Here is a 27,927-nt window from a genome sequence, read left to right as displayed (position 1 = left end):
CTACTGAAACAGTAAAGCCAAGTAAACCTTACTGCTGCACTAGCTACTTTGTTCTTACAGTTCAGCACGCTTCGATCGAATGATAACCGTGCAGCAACTAGCGCACAGTTGCTTCACTAGTATCATGTACCGGTAGTTGTCCTACTAGTGGGAACAAAATGAGAACTAGTGCACGGACCTGAAGCTAGCTATCAAAAGATGACAGTTTGTATATGTTCCTGTCTTTTGTGACGCTTAGCGCTGTAATCGGGGGCGCGCACTCCTGCCGGCCGGTTACGCGCTGCCTGCAAAGCGTCCTTTTCGGTTCACATGGCAACCCAAACCACAAGTCAACGCACACTGAACGAGGGAGAGAGAGCGACGCAGGCGTTCTGTTTCCAAGTTTCGGGTCTCCCAAATCCACCTTGAACCCTGACAAAGACGAAACTTGACGGGCCGTTCGGGTGAGTCTCAAGTTTAATGTCATTTTTTTCACACACACGAACAGATCAAAGTCAACAATTAGCATCAAGTGTCTCACCCGAGAGCAAAAGGCGGCTTCAAATTCTTGATTACACAGAGAGGACTGAAACTTTAGATTGCGGCGCCATTTGCCATTTGAACCGCATTGTGCCTTGAAGGTGCGCAGTGCGCACAGTAACACGCACACACACAAACACACGCTCGTGCACAATAACGTCATGTTGAGTGAGTCCTGCACTTGTAGCATGTTGCCTGGACTGGCATGAGCACACGATGGACTTTGAACGTTCTAGTGGATGCACATCAGAATTGAGGCTGAAGCAAATGGATAACTATAACTTTCTTGGGACAAGGCACATTCACATGAGAAAAATGAAAGCTTTGAAGTGGACAAAAGTCCATCTCCAGACCTCAACCCAACAGAATAATGTATTGTGTGTGTGCGCGTGTGCTTTAGAGTGAGATTATAGTCTATCATACTAAAACGATCCAACTCAAACTTGCTGCCTTCCTGTATTTAAAAAGGTGAGTTTTACCAACTCAATTATGTCATATTATATGGAAGTACGAAGTTTTAGTTAGTTAAGAAATTCATAAATACATGGAAAATCTGCCCAAAATATTTGTTCATCCAATGAGTTACTTTCTTTCTTTTTAGTCTACACAAGTGTTACCCAATCTTTAATGAACCAAGGCACATATTTTGCAGAAGAAAATGTCCCTGGACACTAACCCAAAATTTTGACATAATGTACTGTGGTGTCTCGTTACAGGCACGTGCACAGATAGACTCCCAAGTGGTGCTCCAGCACCAGCCCTTTTTCCCTGAATGAGAAAAGTGGCTTCTTCCTGAGCCCATTTTTTTTTAAATTACTCATCAATATTTAAAAGATTTAAAAATACTCTCACCAATTACCCCCAAAAGTGTTTTGATATCAGATGGGTATTTATTATTTGAGTTCTTGTGAGAATTGTGCTCCTTGTCGTTTCACAGTGTACACAAGCCCCCACAATGGAAAAGGGATGTGTAGACCTCCTATATCCACTGTCGCTTGCCTTCACCTCTTTTGTAAACGGGTTTATTAGAACAAGCATAGTGCATTAGTGGTCTAAATCCAAACAACCATAAAATCTATCAATAGTTAATCATCGTTGATAAATCACAATCACTTACTAGAAGGCAGATGCACTGCACTACCCACTTTTTGAGACTTATAATTTCTGAATCTCACTTAATGAGATGTTGGCCCAGTGTTGCACTGTTAAATCAGGAAAAGTGCTGAGAGCAATAATGGACGGCCCCCTATATCTCAAATGTGCCCCATAGCAGGATTTAGAACAGGATTCATTGGGCATGAAAAAAATGGACCTAACACACTTTTTTTTTACTAGCGACTCAATTCTTGGTGTTGATATATTTTTTTTTTTGCAGAGGTTGACGTGAATGATGGAGAACCTGTGCCACACCCTAGCGCCGCTGTCCCCGTGTCACGCCGCTTTTGGGGGGCCCTTCTCCCCCTCATATCACATGACCTCCCTTCCCCTGTCGCCCATCTCCTTCCCCCCGTCGCCGACCACGGCCGAGTTGCTCCCATCTTCCTCCTCATCTTCCTCCTCTTCCTCCTCCTCCTCCTCTTCCTCTCCCCTTTCCAACTGCACGGCATCCCACCACCTGGACGGTCCCCTGAACACGTGGGACCAGGACGACCTGACGTGCCTCAGTTGGCTGCATCAACGGGGCAACCTTCTCCCTCTCCAGCCGCTCCCCAAACCTACGCCGCCTCAGTCCCGAGGCGAGTCCGGACGGGATCCAGCCTCGACCAAGCCGCCGTACTCCTTCAGCAGCCTGATTTTCATGGCCATAGAGGACTCGGCAAACAAGAGGCTGCCGGTGAAGGACATCTACGGCTGGATTGTGGACAAGTTCCCCTACTACAGGACGGCCAGCGCGGGATGGAGGAACTCGGTCAGGCACAATCTGTCCTTGAGCAAGAGCTTCTGCCGAATGGAGAGGGATAAAAGTCAGGTGGGCGCAGAATGGAAGTAATTTATTGACTTGAAAAAGATTTTTATTTTACTGTTTAAAAAACAGCATCAGTATGGGTTAAGAGATATTGCAGATCAGTGGTTAAAAAGCTACTTAGAAAATAGAAGATATTTTTTTCAGATGATCTAAAATCAGAAGTACGTGACATCAATTACGGAGTGCCACGAGGGTCAGTTCTTGGACCCAAACTGTTTAGTAATGACCCGGTAACATAGAACACTATTGTGTAAAAAAATCCCCAAACACTCATTACCTTGGTTGTTTCCAGTCGGCGGGTAAAGGATCTCTGTGGCGCGTGAATCCAGAGCATCGAGCGTCGCTGCTGGAAGTTCTTCGGAAGACGCACGCCTACCACAGCAACAGCAGCAGCCTCATAAACAAACCTGCCCTGTAAGACCAATCACACTTAGTTACCATTTCATCATGAATTACCCCGCATTTAGTCCGTTACATGTATCAAAGTCATCTGTGGGATATATTCAGACACTCTGCACAAGAGTGGGCTAACTCCATTTGTGGCATTTTTGTCAGTAACATTGCCTGAAAGGAAAAAATAAATGGGATTAGAAAAAAAGTTTTAGTACAATTAACATGTAGACACACTAGCATCCAAGCTAAAGTACTAGTTACTTTCTGGGATATTTTCATCATGGAAATGAGAGTTGGCCCAGTGTTGCACTAATGAATCAGTAAAAGTCAAAACTGGAACTAAACCTTTTAAAACTGTGTTAGTATACATTTTTATATATCCCTTTAGCAAAGTGCAGTTTTAAACTTCTGTAACTATTCATATCACAGTGGCTTATGATAATATTAAATATACTTAAAATATGTATTTTGGTGCTACTTGATTAAAAGACCACTGCCACTGGAGGTCATTCCTTTATATATATATATATATATATATATATATATATATATATATGTATTCTTGCTTGAGTACAATTTGTGTCACACCTCTGATTAAATATGAGTAACTGTCCCCATTGTTGGAGTTTGAGCCGATGTGTTTTGAATTTGATTCCAGGTTGGAAGGTGTGGACTATGGCGTGTCTGTAGTGTGCGACTCCATGGAAATGTCAGGTTAGTACATGACTCATTCCAAGAGTGGAGGACCATTAAAACAGCAACATTTTGAAAAAAAAGAACAATTATTTTAGTGTTATTTCTTATTATTTCAATGAAAAACAGGTAACAAAACAGCATTTGATTCATCCATCTTAACCACGAATGATACACTTTTTATACGACATTGTATTCAGCGTAGTAGCTGATCGCTACAGTTGTATTTTGCTACTCGAAGTTTGCTGTAACAAGTTTTACTCTGACCCTGCCAATCAGACGACTGAAAAATTCCGATGTTGTCGAGTGAAGACCAAGGGTATTCTTGTTGATGTTTGCAGTTTGCCATTCACAAATTCACCTACAGTATTTGTGGATTTCTTTTGGGGAATTTATACCTCTGAAAATGCCCACTCATTTGCATTTTTTTTTCACCTGATACAGAGCTTATTCATGTTTTTAAATTTGTATTTATTTATTTTCAATTCTAATGTGTCAGGTGTGGCTCCATCACTGTAAATAGAAGGGCCCGCTACATATGATAACGAGTTGGAAAAAAAAAAATTAACTGAAAAAAAAAAAAACGAAAAATGAGACTACAGGAAAAAAAAAACAGAAACAGCACTGTCTGTATAAACAAATTCAAACAAACTATTCGAGGGACAGCCCTGTCTGTCCAAACAAATTTAAACAAACTATTCGAGGGAAAATTATCTTTTGTTTTCATCTTGGTCAATTTACCTCAGTATTTATTTTAGCTCCAAAAACATGCATGGTAAGTTGATTGGACACTCTAAATTGCCCCTAGGTGTGAGTGTGGATGTTTGTTTGTCACTGTGTGCCCTGCGATTGGCTGACAACCAATTCAGGGTGTCCCCCGCCTACTGCCCGAAGACAGCTGGGATAGGCTCCGGCATGCCCGCGACCCTTGTGAGGATAAGCGGTATGGATAATGGATGGATGGATTTATTTTATAGCTTTGCTAGTCTTTATTTGATCTGTGGATGGTTGTTCATCTGTTCTAACCGATTACTTTTTTAAATTGTTTTGACTACATAATTGCAAACTTTTTTATGTCACACATTATGAAATAAAGTAATAAAAACTCCACTAAAGCTTTAAAACAAAAAACAAACCTGCTCTAAAACGATGATTAAAACTAATTTAAAAAAAATGACAAATCGAAATAAAAAGTAAACTAATAAAAAAAATCCTACTAGATATTACAATCTCATGAGGACGAATTTGAAATGTGATTGGTTAAAGAAACAGTCCAATTGTTAATAAAGATGAAATTACATTGTGAAGGCCCTGGGCAGATTAGTTTGACATGGCAACGCATGACATAAGTTAAATCTGATTGGACAAAACATACCGGAACAGTGCAGCCAACAGAAATGCTTCAAAATGAATAGCGTAGACTGTTGGGAATGAAGGAATATGATTTGGTGAAACAAATTATTTGCATGTAGGTTCAGAGCTTCTGGTAATATTTCTACCTTTACTGCGTCCTGCCCGCCCACCACTGGTAATGACGAGTAAACTTAAACCCAGTCACCCGCCTGCGAGCCTTTATGAATTTGAGCCTATAGGATATTTTATCAGCAGTGTAACAGCGCTAGTTGTCACTTTTACTGCCGCCGCCTTTTCAGTCTCTCACCGACGTTCTCAGCATGCGACATTGTTCCTGTGTTTGCCTTCTGTCTCCATGGCGACAACCTTCTATTTCCGTGGTAACGCGCCAAAAGCCTCCTTAATGTGGCCCGCCTTTTACACGAGAACCTCCATATGTGCTCATCAAGAGCTTGTTTTCTAATGATTTTCACTTTTCTCTGTGAAATGTGCCTCCTGTGCTCGAGTTTAGTGATTGCGATCATCAGGTGGCGTTGGAAAAATAGCCAATTTCATTTTTTTTTTCATTTGACACCTAACCATAAATTGCTGAAAGCCCTGTGTAAGAGAAAAGTATTGCTTTGGTGCCATCTTGTGTCATCTTGGTGCCAAGCCACTTCAGTTAACCCCGCATCTTCGCGGTCCATTATTCATATATTTTCCAATAGGATTTTATTTTTTTCTAATCTATCCTTTTATTCTCCGACAGACTCACTTATTTAATGTATTTGTCGCCATCTGGTGTGATCTTGGTCAGCCAAAAGCTTGGTCCACTTTTTTTAAGCAACAGTTGCAATTCAGCATTCACAAATTCACACTTGTAAAATAAAATGCACCGTAATTTTTGTGCTAATCTTGGTGTCAAGGAAATCATGATATAAAACGTAAATGATAATTTGCTATTTGATGGCATCTTGGTGTCAAGGAACATTGATTGCGAGGTATCAGTTTGACAAAAATAGTGCTTTGCTGCGATCATGAAGCATTTTGGTGTCAAGAAACTATGTTGAAGTAAATTGAGGGTTTTCTTTAGGACAAAAGTATCGCTTTGCTGCCATCTTAATTGCAGTATGGTATCGAGGAACTATGTAGGCGTAAGTAGAGGCGTTTCATTCAGAAAAAAGTAGTGATTTGCTGCAATCTTAAAGCAGTATGGGACTTTGCTGCTATCTTACAGCGGCTTGGTGTCAAGTAATCATGTGGGTTGAAGAATTTAATTTGGACAAAAGTATAGTAGTGCATTGCTACCATCTTGTGGCATCTATAAGCAATTTGTTTATATTTATGGCTCGCCGATGGACGGCCATTTAAAATTAGAGGCGGACTGGCCTATAGACGGGTACTATTTTTCCGGAAAAAAAGGCAAATGATGGACGACGGAAGGGTACCCACGCTGCAGACGGATGACAACTAACGGATGCTCAATTTTTTTGTAAGATGCCCATCTCTGTGTAAATGTATATACATACAGTATGTGTAAAGGTTCCTGCAGTTGAGTATCTTGTCCCCTGCAGATTGCCTCCCTCACACCCTGATGCTCTCCGCCCCATCGCCCGACACCCCCGGCCGGGATAATCCCGCTTTCTCTGAGCACCCGGATTTCCCCTTGACCCCGGAGCACGAGGAGCTAGTGGCCATCGAGCCGGTGGAATACCAAGCGGATGATCTAGGCGGGGACTTGGACAAAGACCCACTGGCTGACAGTGGCTACATCGAGCTGCACTACTATCAGTCCCCCGAGTACCAATACCTGGTCTTGCCTGACGACACAGAGCTGGACCTGGAGACGGTGGAGATCCTGCAGCTGGATGCCGAGGCACAGGAGGCGGCCGGCTCGCTGCTGGACTTAGCGGGGAGCGGATATTAAAAGCCTCTTTGGTCATTGTTGTATTGTAAACGGCGACAACGTCACTGCCCAATGATTGCAAATTTGTAGTTTTTTTCTGATAGGGTTACTAGTCTAGAACGGTATCACTTGTGTTCAAGCACTTGCTGAAACGTACAACATGCTGACAAAAGTTTTGGGACACGCCAGTGTTTCCAAGGCACCAAACTTTTATTCCATATCCTTGATTCGGACTCTACTAGTGTGTGACAAATGCCTACTAGTTTAAATTACTCTCCTGCAAAAAGTGTACCGTACTAGTGCATGGAGCTTGAGCTTGATATCAAGGATTTGGAATAAATGCTCCCAACAGCTTTCCACGGTCATCCTCAGGAACGGAAGATGTCCTTCCAGCTTTTGTAGCGCCGCCGATACTTTCTAGATTCCCTAATTATGAGTCGTCACATTTCTTAGGGTCAAAAGCTCATTTGAATAATTGTCTACTATCTTAACATATATGTAAATTCAAAAATCTTTGAAACCCATTCCAACACAGCCAGTAAAGATGCAATTTGAAAACATCTGCGTTTCAGACTGCATAGACTGGCTGCTTGAAAGTGGCTCTGGATCTTCATCCAGCCTGGCTACCAAATCATGGATGGAATAACTGGGTGTTGGGGTGTGTTTTTAATGTAAATTAGCACCTTCTAGGGACATTATGAAATTCTATTATGTAACCGCTAGCTATTAGTAGTACTAGTGTGTACATATGTTAACTACTGCAGTTTTGCCTCACTAGTAACATGTAGTTGTTAGGGCAGCCTAGTCGCTGTACTAGTGTGCAGAAGTGTCATACAGTAGTGAGAAAGAAAAACTGTTCCACATAAGACAATCTTCCTGCTATTGAGCTCAATTGGCTTACTATTAAGGACATAGTTTACTCGTACATGGACAAATCAGTGCACTAGTATGTTATCAAGTAAATGTTCAAATATAATTTCCATATCCTTTTAAGGTGACAAATGGTTGTACAGTCCTTGAAAATGGAGCGAAATGCAAACGTCTCAATCATTTCTGATGTGTACTGCTAGTATAGTCACTATATAGACTAGTATAGATACTCAATGACTGCCCTCCATAACATGCAGATGAAATACCGTCATTTCAATTCAGATGAGTTCTGATTTCTTTATACAACAGTGGCTCACTGCTACCAAAAGTCATTTGAACATTTATTTGATTTTGTACTAGTGCGCTCTTTGTCCTCACTAGTAAGAGAATTAAGTGTATGAGTTGAACAACTAGGGAACACTTGTAGAATGACTGGGCCTTCTAGAAACGTTTTTTTTTTTTTTTTTTTACCACAACAGCTCTCCCCTACTCTGACATGACATCTGCGCACTAGTGGAACAATGAGAGTGCACTAGTAGAATGACTGTGGCTTACTGCTCACATTTTTTTTTCATTCCTGACTTCCATTACCGCTTTGACATTTCTGCACACCAGTAGCATAACTTGAGCGTGCTAGTAGCACAACTACCGGTACTGTTTGTAGTTAAACAATAAAGTGTAATAGCAGAATGACTACATGTTACTAGTATGGCAAAACAGTACTAGTCCTATTAGTCAAGTGCAGATGTTAACTAGTAGAGTGTTATAATGTCACTAGGAGTACTAGTAACCTGCAGTTGTCAACTTGTGGTCACTGCCATCTTGACAAATTTATGCTTTTCAGGGTCCACCCGATCGTTCATCTGAATTCATGTGAAATCTATTTTTAGCTACACATTTTTTTAATCTAACAAATAAAATATGTAATTCTGTTATTGTGACTGTTGTCTTTTTTCTGGTTTAATAGACATGTCAATTTCCATGAACTGTATTACTTATGATCTTTTTGTTACTAATTCAAATTGAATTTATAGTTTGTTCAGATATTTCCCTGGTAAACAACCAGCTTTTCTGGTGACTGACATGTAGTTTAATATTTTAGTACTATGATGAAAATGATTTTTTATATTTTTTCAGAACCATATACATTTCATTTCCTTTATTTTTTTTCAGTTTTGCAGCTGTGCATATTTACTTTCATTTACAAGCGCCACATAAGAAAAAAGTTTTACGTTTGACATAATAGATTTGATCATAAATCCCCCCCCGCGCCCCAAATAAAAACACAATCACTGAACTATTGGGATATTTTAACCATTTTCATTTCTGTAAATAAATCCTCTCAATGACAGTACTGTATTCATATTTTGAATTTGGGGGTTATGTTTATAGAAGCTTTATAAATATTTAATTTAAAGGCCTAATCCTTTTATATAAAACCATAACACATGACCGTGATTCCCAACCTGTACACTACACGAGAAAAACTACACTCCTCACGTAAAAGACTATTGTGATGCATGATGATTGTTGTAGTTTTTAGACCAACTGAGACAATATCTTTAGTGTGCGTCATAACAGCATTTCCCATCAGGCCTCACGTGGGTTTAAACCCGGAAGTGTGCAAGATTAGCGCTTGGAATAAATTGACATGGTTGTTTTCATGCCAGTGTCAGAGAGAAAAAAAAAAGTTACATTGCTCTGAGCTCCTCCAATCTAACGAGTTCGTCCTGCCGCCTTTTGAAGACTTATAAGAGCTTTCACACAACATTTCAAGCGAGGGAACCCAAAAATTACAGTCGAGGTAAAGTTTTTCGTAAAACTTCAATCGCCAAGATGCCACGAGTTGTGCAAAATTCGCGTCGCGATTTACTGCTGCAAACGGCTAATGAATGTTAGCCTTTCTTTTACTGTTGTTATTGTGGTCTGCGTGTGTTGTTATCAACAACGCTCTATAAATAGTTGTTTATCAAACTTGTCGATTATCAACGTTTACTTGAGACGTCAGCTTTGCTTTGTGCTGTGATATCTTATGTGTTCAAATATGGCGAAAACGCGTAATATACGCTTTATTAAGGGAAAGCGCAGAAATAAACATGTAACTACGATTGATTTTGTGTGTGTGTGCACTTGACGCCACGAACGACAAAACATTTGGCACTATCCACAATGTGATATTGAGTGTATCGCATCCAACACACCCAGTGCACAGAAATGTTGGCACGTTACCTCTGAGGACCACACCCTTTTGGTGTGTTCACTTGTTTTTTTTTTTGTTTTTGTTTTTTTCGGGGATGGGGGCGGGGGGGGTGAAATATGGAAAACCATTCGAGCATTTATTCCATATACTGAATCTCCCAACTTAAACTGTACTAGTACGCTCTTTGTCCTCACTCGTAAGACAATGTGCAGGGCGCTAACGTAGCAGTTGTTTCTTGTAATTAATACAACTACTAGAGCCTACTAGTACACAATTAAAGACCTGTGCAGCTCGAGTAACACTACTAGGCTCAACTAGTAGGCATCTGTCAGGCACTAGTAGCTTCCTGGACCCACTTGTAGTACCAAAATGCCCATTATTTGTTGTGATGCAACAGTGCAACTAAGGCAGTAGTGGTAAAAAACAAACAAACTGAAATTACAATTTGAGGAAAAGACAGTTATTCTACCTTTCCATAAAACCGACTGTTTATTATCCTTGATATCCAGCTTAAGGTCCATGTACTAGAACACTCTTTGTCCTCAGTAGGACAACTCTGTCATATTCGTAGGCAACTACATGTTACTAGTTCTGCAAAACTGCTTGAGTTTACATCTGCGTGCTACTAGTACTAGTAATGACATTCTAATATTTTACTTTTTAACATCCCAGTGCTTCACTAGTAGTACTATCTGCGCAAAGAAGTCAACTAGTGCACAATTTTGCCTCACTAATTTCATGTAGTTGTCTTACTAGTATGCCAAAGTTGTCATAATGTTGTGCAGGAATGGCATACAGTAGTGAAACATGTTAGAAACACATATTTGCCCTACTAGTGTGCTGAATTGTCGTTAGCGAGGACGAAAGCGTACTAATGTGTGGACCTAAATACTTAAATCGTCTTTCCAAGTGAGGAAGCGCTCGTTGTGCTCCTCATGGTGGGAGCTGACTTGTTCCTCCGCAGAAGCGCCAAGAACAAAGGAGCTCCTTGAAGGCCGTCCAGTCCATGGTGCGCCCCTTAGCCGGAAGCCAAACAGTGTGACACCCATCGCAGCAAGCACATTTACAAATTAATACAGAGCTGCGTATTGTAACCATGTGTGGGTTGCAGGCTCTCCGAGTGAATGTAAATTGCGTAGATAATTTTATCTTGTCCAGAAGGCTTTCTAAATTTCTCCTTTTTTATGGTGTCATGTACAGGCGCTTTTGGGGTTACAAATAGCGAGCAAGGAACTAGTTTGCTGGGCGGCGTAAGAATGTGTGGTTTGTCATTGACGTCCCTTGAACTTTATGGCAGTAGCAACATGAAACTCGTACAATATTGCCAACTATAATGAACTTATGACATGACTTCATAGTTTGTCACATGAAACTCATTAGCCATACATTGACATCAATTTAGTTATGAATAATCAAATAATTCAATTATAAAATCTGACTTTTGCAGATTTAAAAAAAATTGATAGAAAGATTTATGATGATGTGGTTGTTCCCACAGGCAGCAGCAATGGGGAGCGAGCCAGGCCCAGTTCAGATCGTGACGGTGTGCAAGGAGGATCACTCCTTCACGTTGGACGAGGACGCGCTCTCACGCGTCCTCTTGGCCCCGGGCGTGCGGGACAAGCACGTGGTGGTGCTGTCGGTGGCTGGTGCCTTCAGAAAGGGCAAGAGCTTCCTGCTGGACTTCATGTTGCGATACATGTACAGAAAGGTGAGTGACGCCAGCGCTCATGTTTTTCACCCTGTGGGCCACTTAAAAGGGAAGTCAACGCAAACATTTTTTTTTCAAGAATATGCTTTATGCAAGCGCACTAGTTGAAACAGGGCATTCTAAAAAATATTGCGTTTGTGGAATAAGTGTTAATCTACTAGTTTTTAGCCATCTCTGGGGGCGGCCATTTTGTCTTGTGTCGACTGAAAATGACATCACAACTGCTCACAACGACCAATCACGGCTCAGATTCAGCAAACATGTCAGCCGTAATTGGTCATTGTGAGCAGTTGTGATGTCATTTTCAGTTGACAGAAGGCAAAATGGCCGCTCCCAGAAATGGCTAAAAACGAGTGCATTTTGCTGCTTAATTTATATTCCACGAACACAAAATTAATCAGAATGCCTTGTTTCAACCAGTGAGCCTGCATGGAACATATTCTTGAAAAAAATATGTTTGGGTTGACTTCCGCTTTAAGGGAAATACTTAACAGAGGCAGGGGCCACTTTGATATTTGTCACTTTTTGTTTATTAAATGTGAGACAACCGTCCAATGTAGTTCAGCAATAGTGAAATGAATATAAAACGTGTTGTTAACAATCCTGCTAAATTTTAATGTTGAAAATAAAATCTGCAAATGTATAAAATGAGTTTTCAGAATCGTGAAAAGTCAAGTCGTTCTGAAAACATGCCCCACTCGTCTATGAACTGTCAATCAAATACCACCGCTGCCAACTGGAAAAATGGATTCTACTTTGTATAGCATCGTTCGTATGCCCACACATAACCGCGTTTGCCCCATGAAAATATATTCGCTTAACACCATTAGATGGCTGGAAAATATCCCACCTGGTTAGCGCAAGGTTTTGCCACGCTGCCACAACAAGGCGCTCTAAGCCGCCACACCATCATGAAGCCCTTGTCCACCATGCTAGCTGTCATGTCGGACTTCTGACATCAGATCTAGCTAAATAATAAAAGTGTGGAAAGAGGGCTCCCTCTGCCGGTACACTGTGTTTTTAACTTTTATTTTGATACAATTTTTCGTTCCTTTTATGTGCAACACATTTTAATTCAATCGTTATTGAAGTAATTTTTTTTAAACACTTGGGTCCATATGTGACTGTATTTTTTTTGTTGCTCATAATGGAGGTAAAAAAGTATTTTTTTCAGGTGCTACTTGGTGTATAACGTTTGCAAACCACCGGTTTCTGTCTAATCTAATCCAGTATCTCACAAAAGTCAGTATGGGAAAGAACTGATACTGTGTCATGCTGTAAATCAGTCATTGTACAAATTGTATAAGAGCGTAAAATTCGTTGTATCCTGAAAATAACTCAACACATAGCCATTAATGTCTTATCAAAACCTGCAACAAAAGTGACTACACCCCGAGGTGAAAATGTCCAAAGTGGGACCAATTAGACTTCTTCTCTTCACTGTGTCATATGCCTCGTTGGTGTTACAAAATCTCAGGTGTGCATGGGGAGCAGGTGTGTTGAATTGTTATCTATTGGATATATCTGTTGCTTCTGTCTATCTGTTATTTGAAAAGTACATGGAAATACAGTTAAAAGTAAAAATAATTGATATGCATTCATTCAGAATTGCCCACTTGGACCTGCAGCGTAAATGCAGTTCAAGGGGAGAAAGTGCTGGTTATCCTTGTCCTCATTGTATACTTAGAAAACAATGAGCAAAAGGCAAGGTTGAACACAAAAATTACAGAGTCACACACAGTTGCCCCTCCCTGCTGCAACATGTGAACTGACAAGTTTGCTAACAAGAAATTATTTAGGATGACGGGGTGGAGCGCACCAACCGGCTGATTTGTATTGTTTTAATAGTGCTACTGGCTTTACTGCTACCAGTATGACTCTCATCCCTTTTGTATGTCTGACTCCAATGTCAACAAATCAAAGATGAGCCAATCAGGTGGTGACACTTTTGCCCAGGGTAGTTTGACCTCACCTCTTCTCGATATCGTGTTAACCGCAGGGCGACGACAATTGGCTGGGTCATGACGACGAGCCTCTGACGGGATTCTCTTGGCGAGGCGGCTCAGAACCGGAGACGACCGGCATCCAGATCTGGAGCGAGGTCTTCCCCATCCAGAAGAGTGACGGAACCGAGGTGCTCACCATGCACCGGACACATTAAGCGTAACAGGACACCTGCCAGAATATTAAAGAGAAGTCAACCCAAACATATTTTTTCAAGAATATGTTCTATGCAGGCTCACTGGTTGAAACAAGGCATTGTGATAGATATTGCGTTTGTGGAATATGAGTTAAGCAGCTAAATCCACCTATATTTGTAGCCATCTCAGGGTGCGGCCATTTTGTCATTTCTGTCAACTGAAAATGACATCACAACTAGACAGCGCTCAGGTAACGACCAATCACGGCTGACCTGTTTTCTGAAGCTGAGCCGGGATTGGTTGTTACCTGAGCCCTGAGCATTTGTCTTGTCATTTTCAGTCGACAGAAGTGACAAAATGGTCACCCCCTGGATGGCTAAAAATGGGTGGATTAACTCTTATTCTGCAAACGCAATATTTATCAGAATGCCTCAACTAGTGGGCCTGCAAAGAGCATATTCTTGAAAAAAATATGTTTGAGTTGACTTCCACTTTAAGTACTTGTGCAACACAATGAGATGCAATGCAGGAGACGTATGAACAGTTCAGCCTCCATTTTGTCACCATGTTGTTGCGTGAAAGAGCCAAAATGTCGAAGCGGCTCACAGTTTGTCAGTAGACAGCTGCATGATACAGTGAACTCCCGCTATTGGTGGGGGATAACTTTGGTCTACTAGTATGCAATTAAACCTTACTAATAAGCTATTGTGTTGCACTACTAACACGACTACGCCCAACCAGTAGGCATGTGTGACGCACTAGTAGCCTCCTTATCGGCACTATGTTACTTAAATATTTGTCCTCGCAATTTGGGCGACTACAATAGATACAAAAAGGCTACACACCTCTGTTCAACTGGCCAATTTTTGAGATACAAGAAAAATGAGACCAACGTATAACATATTTTCCATCATGACTGTGATCTTTAGCCTGTACAATTGAGCAAAACAAATTGAAATCTTTTCACAGGGGAAGTAAAAGTGAACATATAAGTAAAGTGCACAAATCTGATGTAATTTAAAGTGGCTCTGATTAGAATAAAATTCTGTTGTTCTATTAGGCTTTTTCTGACATTTTCTTTCTCAATAGCAGAAATCCGAAGGGTTTGTGCTAACACTTACTGCTATTTGGAACTGTTCATAACTCCCTCCACTTTGACCATGGACCCAGTTCCATCTGAAGAAAAACAGTTGGATTAATCATGGAAAAAAATGTTGAAATGAATTACCTTATTTACATCAGAAAAATCTCTTTAACATGCCATCAATGTACAAACTCAGTGGTCCTGTTTAGTTGAATACATTTATGAACAATTCCTGACATCTAGTGGTAGAGCATTTAATTGCTCTGCCTGTAACCCCCTGGCATAATTGATGAGCAAAGATACATTATTTGGAGTAAATAAATCTTTTACAAAGAAACCAAGTGATCCAAGTGTGGATTGTCAACTATCTCCTTGTGTTTTGTGCGTGTACTCCTGCAGGTCGCAGTAGTGCTGATGGACACACAGGGAGCATTTGATAACCAGTCCACAGTTAAAGACTGCGCCACTATCTTCGCCCTCAGCACCATGACCAGCTCAATTCAGGTGATTACATAGCATTGACCAGCGATTCCTGACATTTTTGAGCCAAGGCACATACAATACTGACAAAAATTGGACATTGCAGGCACTCAACCCAATTTGACCACCTCTTAACTCTTGAAGGCCAACTGTTTAGTGTTTCAGTAGTTTTTGCACAATTTTATCTAACGAGGAGCAGAAAGGCAAAATTCAGCAAAGGCCCAACTAGAAAAATCTCTCAGCCCATCACCAAACAAAAATGTTAGATGAAGTGGATACACAGTTTAGTTATGTTTCTTCTTCCATCTAGTGGAAGAGCATTGAAGTGTTCTGCCTTTCACGATATGTTGCTGGCATAGGTAAATGAACCAAGATAGAATATTTGACGTGGGTAAATACATTTGTACATCTCATGATGTCTCACAACACACTCATGTGGAATCATTGGCTTATAGCACACGCAGTATAGTAGAAAAATTCAAAGTTTGTGTAACACTGGTGTTGTTTCTTGTTTGTAGATCTACAATCTGTCCCAGAACATCCAAGAAGATGATCTGCAGCAGCTACAGGTTTGTTAACAACTTGAACCCACACGTGTGTTGCTGCTTTGAACATTTCCATAAATTAACCATTTTTTGTAGTCCAAAGACATGTAAGCCTATATTTAAAGAGGAAGTCAAGATTGTATTTAAACAGTAATTCAAGCCCCAAAACATTCTTCGCAATAATATGTTCTATGCGCCTTCGCTAGTCTAAACATGGCATTCTGATTGATAATGCGTTTGTGGAATTTGAGAAATTCACCCGTTTTTAGCCATCTCAGAGGGAGGCCACTTTGTCACTTGATGTCAACTGAAAAGGACATCACAGTTGCGCAGAGCTCAGGTAACGACCAATCACGGCTCACCTGTTTTCTGTAGCTGAGCCATGATTGGTTGTTATCTGGGCCCTGAGCATCTGTGTTGTCATTTTCAGTTGCAGCAAGTGGCAAAATGGCCGCCCCCTGAGATGTACAAAAACGGGTCGATTTTACTCCTTAACTACTCTTCCACAAACATAATATTAATCAGAATGCTGTGTTTTGACTCTTAGGGCTGCATCGAGCATACTCTTGTAAAGAAAATGTTGGAGTTGACTTTCTCATTAAGGTAATTGTGAATGTTTTGCCACAGCTAAATAATGGACTATATGACACTATATGACATGATTTAACGAACAAATTCGGGTCACGTCACCGCCATAGGAGCAAAACTTTGGCCTAAACCAAGGAGCCTCTTTATTTCAGCTTTCAATGTGCAATACAACTATTGTGCATATATGTATCAATGTTATTATTACCATATACCAAAATGTAACATCTAAGTCTTTTGTTGTTTTTTTCTTCTTTAGATGTAAAAAAAAAAAAAAAAAAAAAAAAAAAAATCAGAACTCATCATTGCTGTTTTGTTTGTGCTCTATTATTAATATGAGTGTTGATATGTGAATATTTAATTTCCCCCATGGAATGACTCAAGTAATATTTGTGTTATCGTCTGTCTGGCCATCTATCCATCCGCAGCTTTTCACCGAGTACGGCCGTCTGGCCTTGGATGAAATCTTCCTGAAGCCCTTCCAGGTATGACAACTGATAGATTTTGCAACATTTTTTTGCTTTTATACATTTGATTTAATATTCCTTTTTCCCTATACAGTCGTTGATGTTCCTCATCCGCGACTGGAGCTTCCCCTACGAGTACACGTACGGCTTTAAAGGAGGCAATGATTTCCTGGACAAGCGGCTACAGGTAACACAATGCAGAAGCAAAAGCGAGCAAGCTTGGGTTCCGCTGGGAGATGAGCTTCCCTGCTTTGTTCTTTAAGGTCAAGGAGGCCCAGCACGAGGAGCTGCAAACGGTGAGGGAGCACATCCACTCCTGCTTTACCAATATTTCCTGCTTCCTGCTGCCGCACCCTGGTTTGAAAGTTGCCACCAGCCCTTCATTTGAGGGACAACTTAATGGTGAGAAGTCATTTTATTTTTTGTTTTAAATGTTTACACTCTACATTGAACCGGTTGGAATACATTCGTCCACACATTTAAACACATTTAAACATAGTTTATAGTATTTATAGTGGCGGTCATTAGTGCAATTGTGCAGTCCTGCACCTGAGCTCATATCGTCCAATACCCAATATTCCCCACTACTGTAATACTGTGCAATACTCAACATTCCCCACTACTGTTAGTCTAGTTTTATTTTTATCCAATGCTGTTCCTTACATTTCACTACAGCACTGCAGCACTGTCACTTAGAGTATTTTTTCCTCTGTACTATGTACAGGCCGAAATGAGTGTTCCTCATATTTTTTATGTAGATGTAGGTTGGTGTGTATACACATGTGTATATACACATGTTACTGCGTATATCTACATAGGTTTGATTCTAAATGTTTGCCGTCAATGTTATACATTAATGGCCACATTATGCCGCCGCCCCTGTGTGACCTATATCTTTGCTACTGTAACAATGAAAATTTCCCCACTGTGGGATCAATAAAGGCATTCTTATTCTTATTCTTATTCTTATTCCTGAGTGCCTATTCTCATTCACTCACTGTCAAGAAATTGGGGCGCTCTCACTTTAAAAGGGAAGTCAACCCAAACATATTTTTCTCAAGAATATGTTCTATGCAAGCCCACTAGTTGAAACAAGACATTCTGATAAATATTGCGTTTGTGGAATAATACAATACAATAGTTAATCCACTCGTTTTTAGCCATCTCTGGGGGCGGCCATTTTGTTACTTCCGTTGACTGAAAATGACATCACAACTAGACAGCGCTCAGGTATCGACCAATCACGGCTGACCTGTTTTCTGAAGCTGAGCCGTGATTGGTTGTTACCTGAGCCCTGAGTAGTTGCAATGTCATTTTCAGTCGACAGAAATGACAAAATGGCCGCCCCCTGCGATGGCTACAAATATAGGTGGATTTAGCTGCTTAACTCATATTCCACAAACGCAATATTAATCAGAATGGCGTGTTTCAACTAGTGGGCCTGCTGGGAACATATTCTTGAAAAAAAATATGTTTGGGTTGATTTCCGTCTTTAAGCCAACAAAAAGAAGACTCCCTCGCAGTTCTCCAAATAAGAGGCATAGCGTGCTTGCTCCAAGTTGTTCTCTCACTCCCAGTTGAAGTTTGGTGCTACAAAGATGAATGCCTGTAGCAGGGTTCACTGTATGCACTCCGTTTCTGTGAAGTTCCAAGTCCTTCTGTTGGTTTTATCAGCGGTGGCACCAGAGTTCAAAGCGCAGCTGAAGATTTTGATCCCGAATTTGCTGTATCCTGACAACCTGGCCGAGAAGGAGATCAATGGCAACAAAGTCACCTGTAGAGGCCTGCTTGAGTACTTCAAGGTATCAGTCTCTCAATCATCGGTGTGGTCCCGTGTGTCCCTTCCCGTGTTCCTCTCTTAGTCTCTTCCAGTGTTGCTCTGTGTTTGGTCCACCGCTGAATATTAAAAGCAGTTCGTTCCATGTGCAAACTGTGATCTTTTTCTCATCAGGCTTACATCAAGATTTACCAGGGAGAGGACTTGCCCCAGCCAAAGAGTATGCTCATGGTAAGTGCGGAAAGATGACGAAAAAGTGTCTGTTGTCATGTTCAGCTCGTTCTGAGATGTCCGTTTCTCCCGCCAGGCGACAGCGGAGGCCAACAACCTGGCAGCCGTGGCAGCAAGCAAAGATCAATACTATAGGAACATGGAGAAGGTTGGTTCATTGCTCTAAGACAGGACCGTCCCGAATCCAAACTCTTTTGTTTAAATGTGATACAAGCACACTTAGTGACGTTGTTGTTGTTGTTGATGTTTTTAATCTCAGGTTTTGAAGTCAATTGTTAAAGAAGTCACTTTTATTATTTTCCTGTTCTATTGGCAGATAATGTTGCCCAAAGTACCACTAAGAGTATGTAAATAAACAAGTAAATAAATAAAATGCAATTGTTAAAAGTGCTTTGAGTGCCTTCAAGATGGAAAAGCGCTGAACAAGTAAAAGCTCAATGATTTTCCTTCGACTATCTAGACTTAACTAAAAAGAGGATTCTTTCATTTCCTGGCAGTTGTTGCAATGTATGTGGAATTGTTTTAAAGGGGAAGTCAACCCCCCAAAATTCTTTGCAATGATATTTGCACCTTCACTAGTCTAAACATGGCATTCTGATTAATATTGGGTTCGTGGAATATGAATCAAGCAGTAAAATCCACCCGTTTTTGTCCATCTCGCGGTGCGGCCATGTTCTATTGTAAGATAATTTTGCTTAAATTAAGTAATTATATTTCTTAATCAGCTACCTTTTTGGGTTTTTTCAAGCCCAGTTTTTTTTAATGTATTTTTACTTGTTTTAAAACATTTTGGCAAGTATCGGTAATTTTTTTCCTGTTCTATTGCCAGATATTTTTTCTTTAAATTAACTAATATACTCCTCATTTCCTTTTTTGCCTTGATTTTTAATCCCAATTATTAGAGTGCAGGCGCTACATACCTGCAGCCCTGAACAAGACAAGCGGTATAGAAAATGACTGAATGGCTATTATAAACAGATAAATATAGTATCAAATGGCTGGTAGGACATGGGTCACTTTATTTACGATGAGATGAACTATGCTAATTTCACCAAAATCTTCCTACTTCAAAATCCTCCTGTTGTCTCTCAGATGTGTGGTGGAGACCTGCCCTATGTATCTCCCGAGTCTTTGGAGGAGAAGCACCAGTTCTACTTCAAGGAGGCTCTCTACTCCTTCTCCTCCACCAAGAAGATGGGCGGCCAGGAGTTTTGCGACCGCTACCAAGAGCAACTGGAGAAAGAGCTGGTGGAGATGTGGGAGTCATTCAGCAAGCACAACGAGGTCAGCGGCATTTATACAGTGGTGAAGGGATGAATGGCATCAGGTGGATATGTAGGCTCATTGAATATCCTGCGGCGGCACGGTGGTCGACTGGTTAGCACGTCCGCCTCACAGTTCAGAGGTCGTGGGTTCGATCCCGGCTCCGGCCTCCCTGTGTGGAGTTTGCATGTTCTCCCCGTGCCTGCGTGGGTTTTCTCCGGGCACCCCGGTTTCCTCCCACATTCCAAAAACATGCATGGTATGTTGATTGGATACTCTAAATTGCCCCTAGGTGTGATTGTGAGTGCGGATGTTTGTCTCTGTGTGCCCTGCGATTGGCTGGCAACCAGTTCAGGGTGTCCCCCGCCTACTGCCCAAAGACAGCTGGGATAGGCTCCAGCACGCCCCGCGACCCTTGTGAGGAGAAGCGGTACAGATAATGGATGGATGGATGAATATCCTGCCATCTTGTGGAAGACAACTTAAAGAGCATGTAATTTGAATTCTAAAATTTGTTTCTGAATATATTTGATATGCTTAAAGCGGGAAGTCAACCCAAACATATTTTTTTCATGAATATGTGCTATGCAGGCCCACTAGTTGAAACAAGGCATTCTGATACATATTGCGTTCCCGGAATAAGAGGTAAAACACCCGTTTTTAGCCATCTCTGGGGGCGGCCATTTTGTCACTTCTGACGACTGAAAATGACATCACAACTGCTCAAGGCTCAGGTAATTTTTTTTTTTCAAGCTCAGCCATAATTGGTCGTTATCTGAGCTGGGAGCATCTGTGATGTCATTTTCAGTCGACAGAAGTGGACAAAATGGCCGCCCCCTGAGATGGCTAAAAGTGGGTAACTTATATTCCACAAACGTCCAAGAATCTCCTCTGTGTAGAGTCTGAATCTGATCTGTCTTCTCTCTGTTGGCTTTATTTAAAGTTCAAGAATCAGCTTGTTAAAGAGTAAACTTCTTTAAGGTCTGTCTAAATCTGAAATGTCTTTTTTTGTTTTTGAAAGTCAAAGAATCTATTCAGCGCCTTCCGAACTCCGGCCGTGCTGTTTGTGCTGGTGTGCCTCCTGTACGTGGTGTCGGGCGTGCTGCTCTTCGTGGGCCTGTCCACCTTGGCCCTGGTGGTCGACTGCGTCCTGGGCCTGGTCATGATGTCCATGCTGACGTGGGCCTTTATCCGCTACTCGGGCCGCTACCGGGATGTGGGCGGAGCCATCGACCAAGCAGCGGGTGCCGTGCTGGAGCAGGTCAGATGACGTTTGGTTGGCTGCTGATAAAAAAAAATGAGGTTGTGATTGAAGTTGGTTTTCATGCTATTACGGGGTAACTAAAAAAACAAAATTCTACAAAATTCTGGGAATTATCAACAGTGGGAACTTTCTATTTGAATGAACAGAAACTTATGGGAGTAAAACAGGAATTTATGAAATTGAAGGTTGGCTCTTAATAGAGAACTAAAATATAGCTAGGGAATGTGTATTTTAGTATAATCCTGACTAAAACAACCACATTTTATGAGTACAGTGGTACCAGATTTACCAGGCCCGAGGTTGAATTTTGCAACATACGTACACTTAGTGGATTTTTTTTTGCTTTGTTTTATGCACATGCGATAAATGAAAATCTGCATTATACTGGAGGGACACTATATGGAATTTTTAAACATGACCGTGTGTGGGAAGTTCTTTTTATTATATCTCGCTTAAGCCTAATAAAAAGAACTTCCCACACATGGTCATCATAGCCTTATTATTGCACCACCCCGAATTAAACGTATTTAAACATACTTTTTCAACACATATGGATGTAAACAAACAAGCACAAAATTGACCGAAAATACATCATATGGAATTTAAAAAAAATAACTTTTTAATAGTTTAAGCCTTAAAATTAAACCCCTCTCATGGGCTGTATGTTATCAAATTGAAACCGATTTCAACACATTGCACACAAAATTTGTCAAATCCGTGGTAGGTGAACCGCAATCTCGAGGTGGATTACTGTGTTCCTTTTAACATTAGCGCCGGATTGCGCTTCGTAGCGAAAGGTTGTTCTAAGGTCGCCTCCAATTGCTCAGTCACAGGAGAGTGAGCAGAGCAGCAAAGCCTTTGATGTTCTTTGTCGTAAGCCGCCGTGTTTGCGCAGCCTATATTCGGTCATTTCAGGCCTTCTGACACTTGGTCAATCTAATGCGCCGTTATCACAAATAAACAGTGCTCTCATTTCTGAGTATCATGTTATTTGCAGAAAGCACTGTTTCCCAGCCTTTCTTATATGAATGGGCACCCCAAAAATAGGGAATGATTCTTTCCTCTCCACTGTGAATGAAGGCTGTTTGACTTGAAACAAACATATTTGCAGGATTTAATCAGACGACATTACGAATAAAAAGCCAAGCCCCACTGAGCTAGAAAGCAACCTGGCCTCAGCTAAATGTGGAGTTTAATCAGAGTTCAGCTCTGCAACTGACGTGATTTGCTGGCAGCTAAGTTCACCTCACTGTTTTGAATGTTCGTCACGGAGTCGCATGCAAACTTTGAATGCCCGCACGGCAAGCAAGCAACATCAAAGCGCAAGGGCATCGTCAAATCAAGGTTCACACATCCAACATTGTGAGAAAGTACAACCGCCATTCCAAGCACAATGGTACCTTTGTTTACCAGAATATCAAATCTATCGACACTCATTTTATATAATTTCAATTTTGCCCATATTAACTCATTCACTGCCAGACATTTCCAGGCCCTCTTTTTCCCTAACATTTGAAAAAAGTTGAAATGAATAAATTCCTGGGATTGAATGGCTTGACTGCAAAAAGACGAGTAAATAGGTCAATGGCACTGAATGAGTTAAAAGCATATACCAGCAGCAAGATAGGAACACATTAAACAGAACCTCTCAAATGCTAAATATAAACAAGCTCATGTACACAGCATGTGATGTTATTTTATGTTATAATTCAAGTGCTTTGTTACAGCTGCAGCTGTTGTGAAATTCCGCCATCATCTTGCGCTGTATAAATAAAATTGTATTGTAATACTGTAACTCTTATTACACTACTTCTATGTACCCCCTCTTGCCTAAACACGGTATTCAGTTTAATATTGCTTTCGTGAAATAAGAATTAAGCAGATTAGGGTCCTATATTAAACATTTGGGCGTTTGTGTTCAGCCGCTGCAGCGCGGTAAAAAGTTGATGATTGAACAAATTAAGTGGATACAACTCAAAATACTTGACACAGTCACGTAATGGTTCTACTCTGTTAATGTAGAACCCTGCTTATAGCTTCGTCTGATCTGAAAAAAGATTATCTATTATAATCGCAATGCGAGCCCAAGCGCACTTTGACGTCAATTTCAGTCCACAGCAGAGGGCGCTGCAGGACAAAATGTATGCCACCTGATATGGATGGGAACGGATGGATTAATCTTCTTAATTCTTATTCCACAAGCACAATGTTAATCAGAATACGGTGTTTAGCGGAGTGGGATCACATAGAACGTGTTGCAGAGAAAATGTTTGCCATGTTTGCCCCTGTAAGCGGAAAAGTAATCTAGGACTCTACATTTAAACCAGGTTCTAAAATCAATATCTTGTCATTTTATTTGTATGAACAGAACCAACAGAACCACTCTTCCAACTAAAATTTCTAAATCGGGGCACGGCTAAGTGAAGTTGTGAGATGAATTGTTGTCTTGTGTCTCGTCAGGCCACGGTGGTGATGAACAAGTCGAGAGGGCAGAGCCTCCCAAACATGAAGAAATCCAGTTAGAGGACCTGCGAGGCTTTTGATCGTCTCGACGCCACGCAAACCTGCGCACAGCACAGACCCGTATTCAGTACGAAAGCCTTATTATTGCACCACCCCGTCCCGAAACCACCCCTTTCTCTGGGAGAAACGTGCAAACACGTAACACAAACACACACACACACACACACACACACACACAAAAAAAGCACAGGAGAATGACATGTTCCCAAAAGCCAGCATCTGTCGTATCTGCATTTATGGCTAAAGCTGCCTGCTTTGAAAGCATCTCATGTTCTGTTGATCCTTCCGCGTTTACAAAAAGTTTATCAGGAGAAATACTTTCCAACGGTTACGGGATTCTTTCTCGCAAAATTTTGTTAGCTACCTTATTAAGATGGCTGGCTTTTGAACCTTTTAAATGTATATTTTAGCGGCTCTTTTTTCCTTCTTTTTACGTTGTGCCTTGAGCATTCCAGTCTCGATGGGGATGTAACATTCCTCTTCATGTTCAGTTGTCCACTTTCATTGAGGTAGCAACAAGGAGGTGATTGTTACAGTATGCACTTTGTGTGAGGCAACAGTATACAGTGAACCCCCGCTAGTCTCCAAAATAGGCCAGTAATTCATGCCCCCCAAAAATAAAATGTTTAGAATTGCCTATAGATGCCACGGGATGGCGGTAATACGCTACTTTTGTCAAAATGACCCCCTCAGCTCACTTCAGCATAGTTCCTTGACATCAAGATTGCGGCAAACAACTATTTTTGTCTAAATTAAGATCCTTAAGTCACTTAAACATAGTTCCTTGGCACCAAGATGGCATCGCAGCACTATTTTGTCTAAATGGAACTCGTCAAATCACATCAACAGTTCTTTGATGCAGTCTTGATGAAACTTTAAGATAGTTCATCGGCACCAAAATGGCAGCAAAGTACTATGTTCATCTAATCCTCTATTAATTTGAACATAATTCCTTGCCGGAAAGATGGTGGCAAAGCACTACTGGTGTCTAAATGAAGCTCCTCAACTCACTTTAACATGATTGCTTGACCTCAAAATGATATGATTGCACCAAAGCACTACATTTGTTCAAGGGACGCTCATCAACTCCCTTCAACATATTTCCTTGATGCCAAGATGGAACCGAATTAATACTTAAAATAAAAAATAGCAAATTTGTGTATTTTGAAATGCCAAACCGCGAACATGCGGGGGTTCAACTGTCTTTTACATTAGAAAATCATGCATTCCAAATTCTATGCTGAGCATTCCCTTCATATTACTCAAAAGAGATTTTGATACAGAAAAGTAGATATTTTATAGATATGTTATTTATAGGAAGTGCTTTCTGCGATGTTTACTACTCCAAAGGTTCTATTGATTGACAAACATCGCCTAACTTAATGATGTATTGACCAGATAGCCAAAGAATTAGCTTCGCTTTTGCAGCCTCTTTGAATTAGCCCTCTATTACTATGAGGAACATACTGTACGTATAATACTGTTAAGATTTTTTTATGCAGCATATTCAAAATGATAGTAAAATTATTAACAACATATAAGCGAAGGATGATGATGACAGAAAAGTGTGTGATTTTGCTGCGAATGGACATAGTGTAGATTTGCACTTTGGTGACGAAACAAATAAACAATTGGATCATTCAACATTTGACTTTGTTGTTAAAGCCTTTGTTTCAAAACAGCATTTTTTGGGTGTTTATTTGCAACTCCATGGAGACTGACACCCGTATGCGTCCTGACTGCGTATGAATGGCGTTTGCGCAAAGCCACTCACTGTTGTCACTTGTCACAATTTGGCAAAAATTCCAAAGGCTCCCTTCACAAATACAATTTAACAAGTGGGCAAATGACAAAACCAAAAGATTTACTGATTTACGATTCACTCCAAGCACAAAACTGTGTATACAAACAATTACAAAGTTGAATTTCCATACCAATTCTCGTTTGCGGGTCGTTACATTAGAAATCCATTTGACCCTCGCAAATTAATATAATTGATTTTTAAGAATTAAATGTATAATGACATGTTTTTAATATGTGATACTACATCAAGGGGAATATCAAATCACTTTCTGCCGTATATTTGTTTGACGAATGTGTATTTTTGCGCATCCGGACCTTTTCCCTGGAGCCTATCCCAGCTGAATTCGGACAAAAGGTGGGATACATCCTGAATTGGTCGCCGGCCAATCACATGGCACATGTACACAAAACAGCTCTTCACATTCCCACCTGTTTCATAGCTCCACTTCTGCAAATAAAGAAATACAAAAAATTATTTATTCGCTCTGTTGGGAGTGCTGTAAGACGTTAGATGTCTCTTTGAGAAACTAATATTACATAAAATTGCTCCTTTCATAAAAAAAAAAAGCTAAATGTGTATAATTTAAAACAAATTTTTAAAAAGTGTGTTTACTCTAGAATGAAACCCATTTTAACCCAATTTTTATCCATTAAATAGCAAGGACTTTAAAAATTTCGTTTTCATGGGTTTCAATCAGCTAAAGATGATCACAATAAAGTGTAAAGATTATAGAGCCCACAATAGTCACACTGTATGAATGTCCAATGTATGCCGGCTATATGAAAAATGCATGGCATGATGAGGGCGTGGTTTTCATACAAATATCAATGACCCACAAAGAGAACAAAGAGCCAAAGCGTTCTTACGGGCTTTTATACAACAAAATGACAACAATACAACTAACAGTGATGTTTTCATGAGCTTTAATGTGAGCCTTTGATCATCTTGACGCCTTCTATTCATCGATAGCGTTCAGTTTTGTCACTTCAAACACGGTAAAAAATCAGTGAGTCATCACCGGCGCGGTCTTCCGCTTTTACATTTAAAAAAAAAACAAAAAAAAAAACACTCCACTGTCGACTGCTAAATGGTCTCTCTTCTCTCTATAAGAGTGTGTGTGTGTTTCACAAAGTCTACCATGGCGATTTTTTGGTGTTCCTTGTTTCCTTATATGGCGATATGCGTCGCAAGGCCACACCCCCTTCGCGCGCCCGCAGCGAGGCGCGTGCACGGACCAACGTTCACTTCCAAATAAGGAAGTGAGTTCAACGAAAACCCTCAGAGGGGAAGGAGATGCGACCAGCCAGAGAGCGAGCGAGCGAGCGAGGGAGAGAGAGAGAGAGAGAGAGAGAGAGAGAGAGAGAGAGAGAAAAGAGAGAAAGGGGTTGGGTAATGGCCAAATGAACGCCTCCCGCCTCGTTCAAACAGCCCTCTGACGTTCAGCTAAGTTTAAACACAATTGTTACAGTTTAATAATTACCCCCCCCTCCAATAATAATAATAATAATGATAATAATAACGTTCGAATACAAAAATCATCACGGAATAGCAGCCATCTTGCTCCGGGCACCTTCTTCGCATCTGACGTCAATAAATTACTAATTAGCATAATACATTCCGGAATTTGACTCAATACTGTATTCAGTTTATGAGTGTATTAAAAAAAAAGCTAATGCCATTTTGTCTGACAGCCGCCTTCACTGTCAGTTCAACAAATAAACAACTTATTTTTTAAATTGAATTTACCTCCAAATTCACCGTGCCCATTATGATATGATTCAATATTTTATATTTGAATAAAAGAAGCTGACATCATTTTGTTTGACAGGCACCATCACTGTCAATTATACGTTTTTTTATTGGAAAAAAAAACATTAACTAGAAGAAACCCCATTGAGATCAGGATCTCTTTCACAAGGCACCACATGTAATAATTACTTTCGTCCTTAAGCTATAATTAATGTACACATAGGTCACACAGAACACCTGGTTCAATATTGTGTATTTTTGTTGAATTATTTCAAAACTACCACAAAAACTATTGCTGTCAGTCATACAAACAATATTAAAACGTTTTCATATTTATTTACCTATCCACATCCCTACGCTATAAATTGGTTTATATTTTTCAGATATAACGTAACGTTTCTCAGTTCCAAATACTAAATGGGAA

At 40.6% G+C, this 27,927-nt stretch overlaps 2 protein-coding genes across 3 annotated transcripts; both read left to right on the top strand.

Moving 5' to 3' along the window:
• Nucleotides 1–274: 274 nt before the first annotated feature.
• Nucleotides 275–8,614, top strand: LOC147151313 (forkhead box protein A4-like). Of its 2 annotated transcripts, none has more exons than XM_086023316.1 (5): nucleotides 275–443; nucleotides 1,895–2,488; nucleotides 2,778–2,899; nucleotides 3,537–3,592; nucleotides 6,478–8,614. In XM_086023316.1, exons 2-5 carry the CDS (start codon nucleotides 1,907–1,909, stop codon nucleotides 6,828–6,830), a joined length of 1,113 nt encoding a protein of 370 aa, XP_085879442.1. In that variant the 5' UTR covers nucleotides 275–443; nucleotides 1,895–1,906; the 3' UTR covers nucleotides 6,831–8,614. The 2 variants fall into 2 exon arrangements, with proteins under 2 accessions (XP_085879442.1, XP_085879443.1); XM_086023317.1 differs by lacking the exon at nucleotides 275–443 and adding an exon at nucleotides 519–987.
• A 673-nt stretch (nucleotides 8,615–9,287) lies between these two features.
• Nucleotides 9,288–25,601, top strand: LOC147151312 (atlastin-3-like). Its single transcript, XM_086054790.1, has 14 exons — nucleotides 9,288–9,483; nucleotides 11,378–11,590; nucleotides 13,590–13,724; nucleotides 15,215–15,319; nucleotides 15,814–15,864; nucleotides 16,854–16,910; nucleotides 16,987–17,079; nucleotides 17,156–17,294; nucleotides 18,567–18,694; nucleotides 18,844–18,900; nucleotides 18,977–19,048; nucleotides 19,993–20,184; nucleotides 21,185–21,424; nucleotides 23,888–25,601. The coding sequence occupies exons 2-14, from the start codon at nucleotides 11,387–11,389 to the stop codon at nucleotides 23,948–23,950; spliced, it is 1,536 nt and encodes a 511-aa protein (XP_085910916.1). The 5' UTR covers nucleotides 9,288–9,483; nucleotides 11,378–11,386; the 3' UTR covers nucleotides 23,951–25,601.
• The last annotated feature ends 2,326 nt before the right edge of the window (nucleotides 25,602–27,927 follow it).

Source organism: Filicampus tigris, chromosome 2, assembly GCF_054856515.1.
Source record: "Filicampus tigris isolate MCC_2025a chromosome 2, RoL_Ftig_1.0, whole genome shotgun sequence".
Taxonomy (NCBI): Eukaryota; Metazoa; Chordata; class Actinopteri; order Syngnathiformes; family Syngnathidae; genus Filicampus; species Filicampus tigris.
Note: the sequence above shows the minus strand (reverse complement) of the source record. Positions and strands in the feature narration are given on the sequence as shown.

Bases quoted from the DNA above. Each gene is read 5' to 3' on its own strand.
- LOC147151313 (XM_086023316.1), top strand. From the start codon at position 1,907: ATGATGGAGAACCTGTGCCACACCCTAGCGCCGCTGTCCCCGTGTCAC. The intron at 2,489-2,777 runs GTGGGCGCAGAA...GGTTGTTTCCAG, and splicing joins TGGAGAGGGATAAAAGTCAG to TCGGCGGGTAAAGGATCTCT. The intron at 3,593-6,477 runs GTTAGTACATGA...TGTCCCCTGCAG, and splicing joins CGACTCCATGGAAATGTCAG to ATTGCCTCCCTCACACCCTG.
- LOC147151312 (XM_086054790.1), top strand. From the start codon at position 11,387: ATGGGGAGCGAGCCAGGCCCAGTTCAGATCGTGACGGTGTGCAAGGAG. The intron at 15,865-16,853 runs GTTTGTTAACAA...ATCCATCCGCAG, and splicing joins ATGATCTGCAGCAGCTACAG to CTTTTCACCGAGTACGGCCG. The intron at 17,080-17,155 runs GTAACACAATGC...TTGTTCTTTAAG, and splicing joins TCCTGGACAAGCGGCTACAG to GTCAAGGAGGCCCAGCACGA.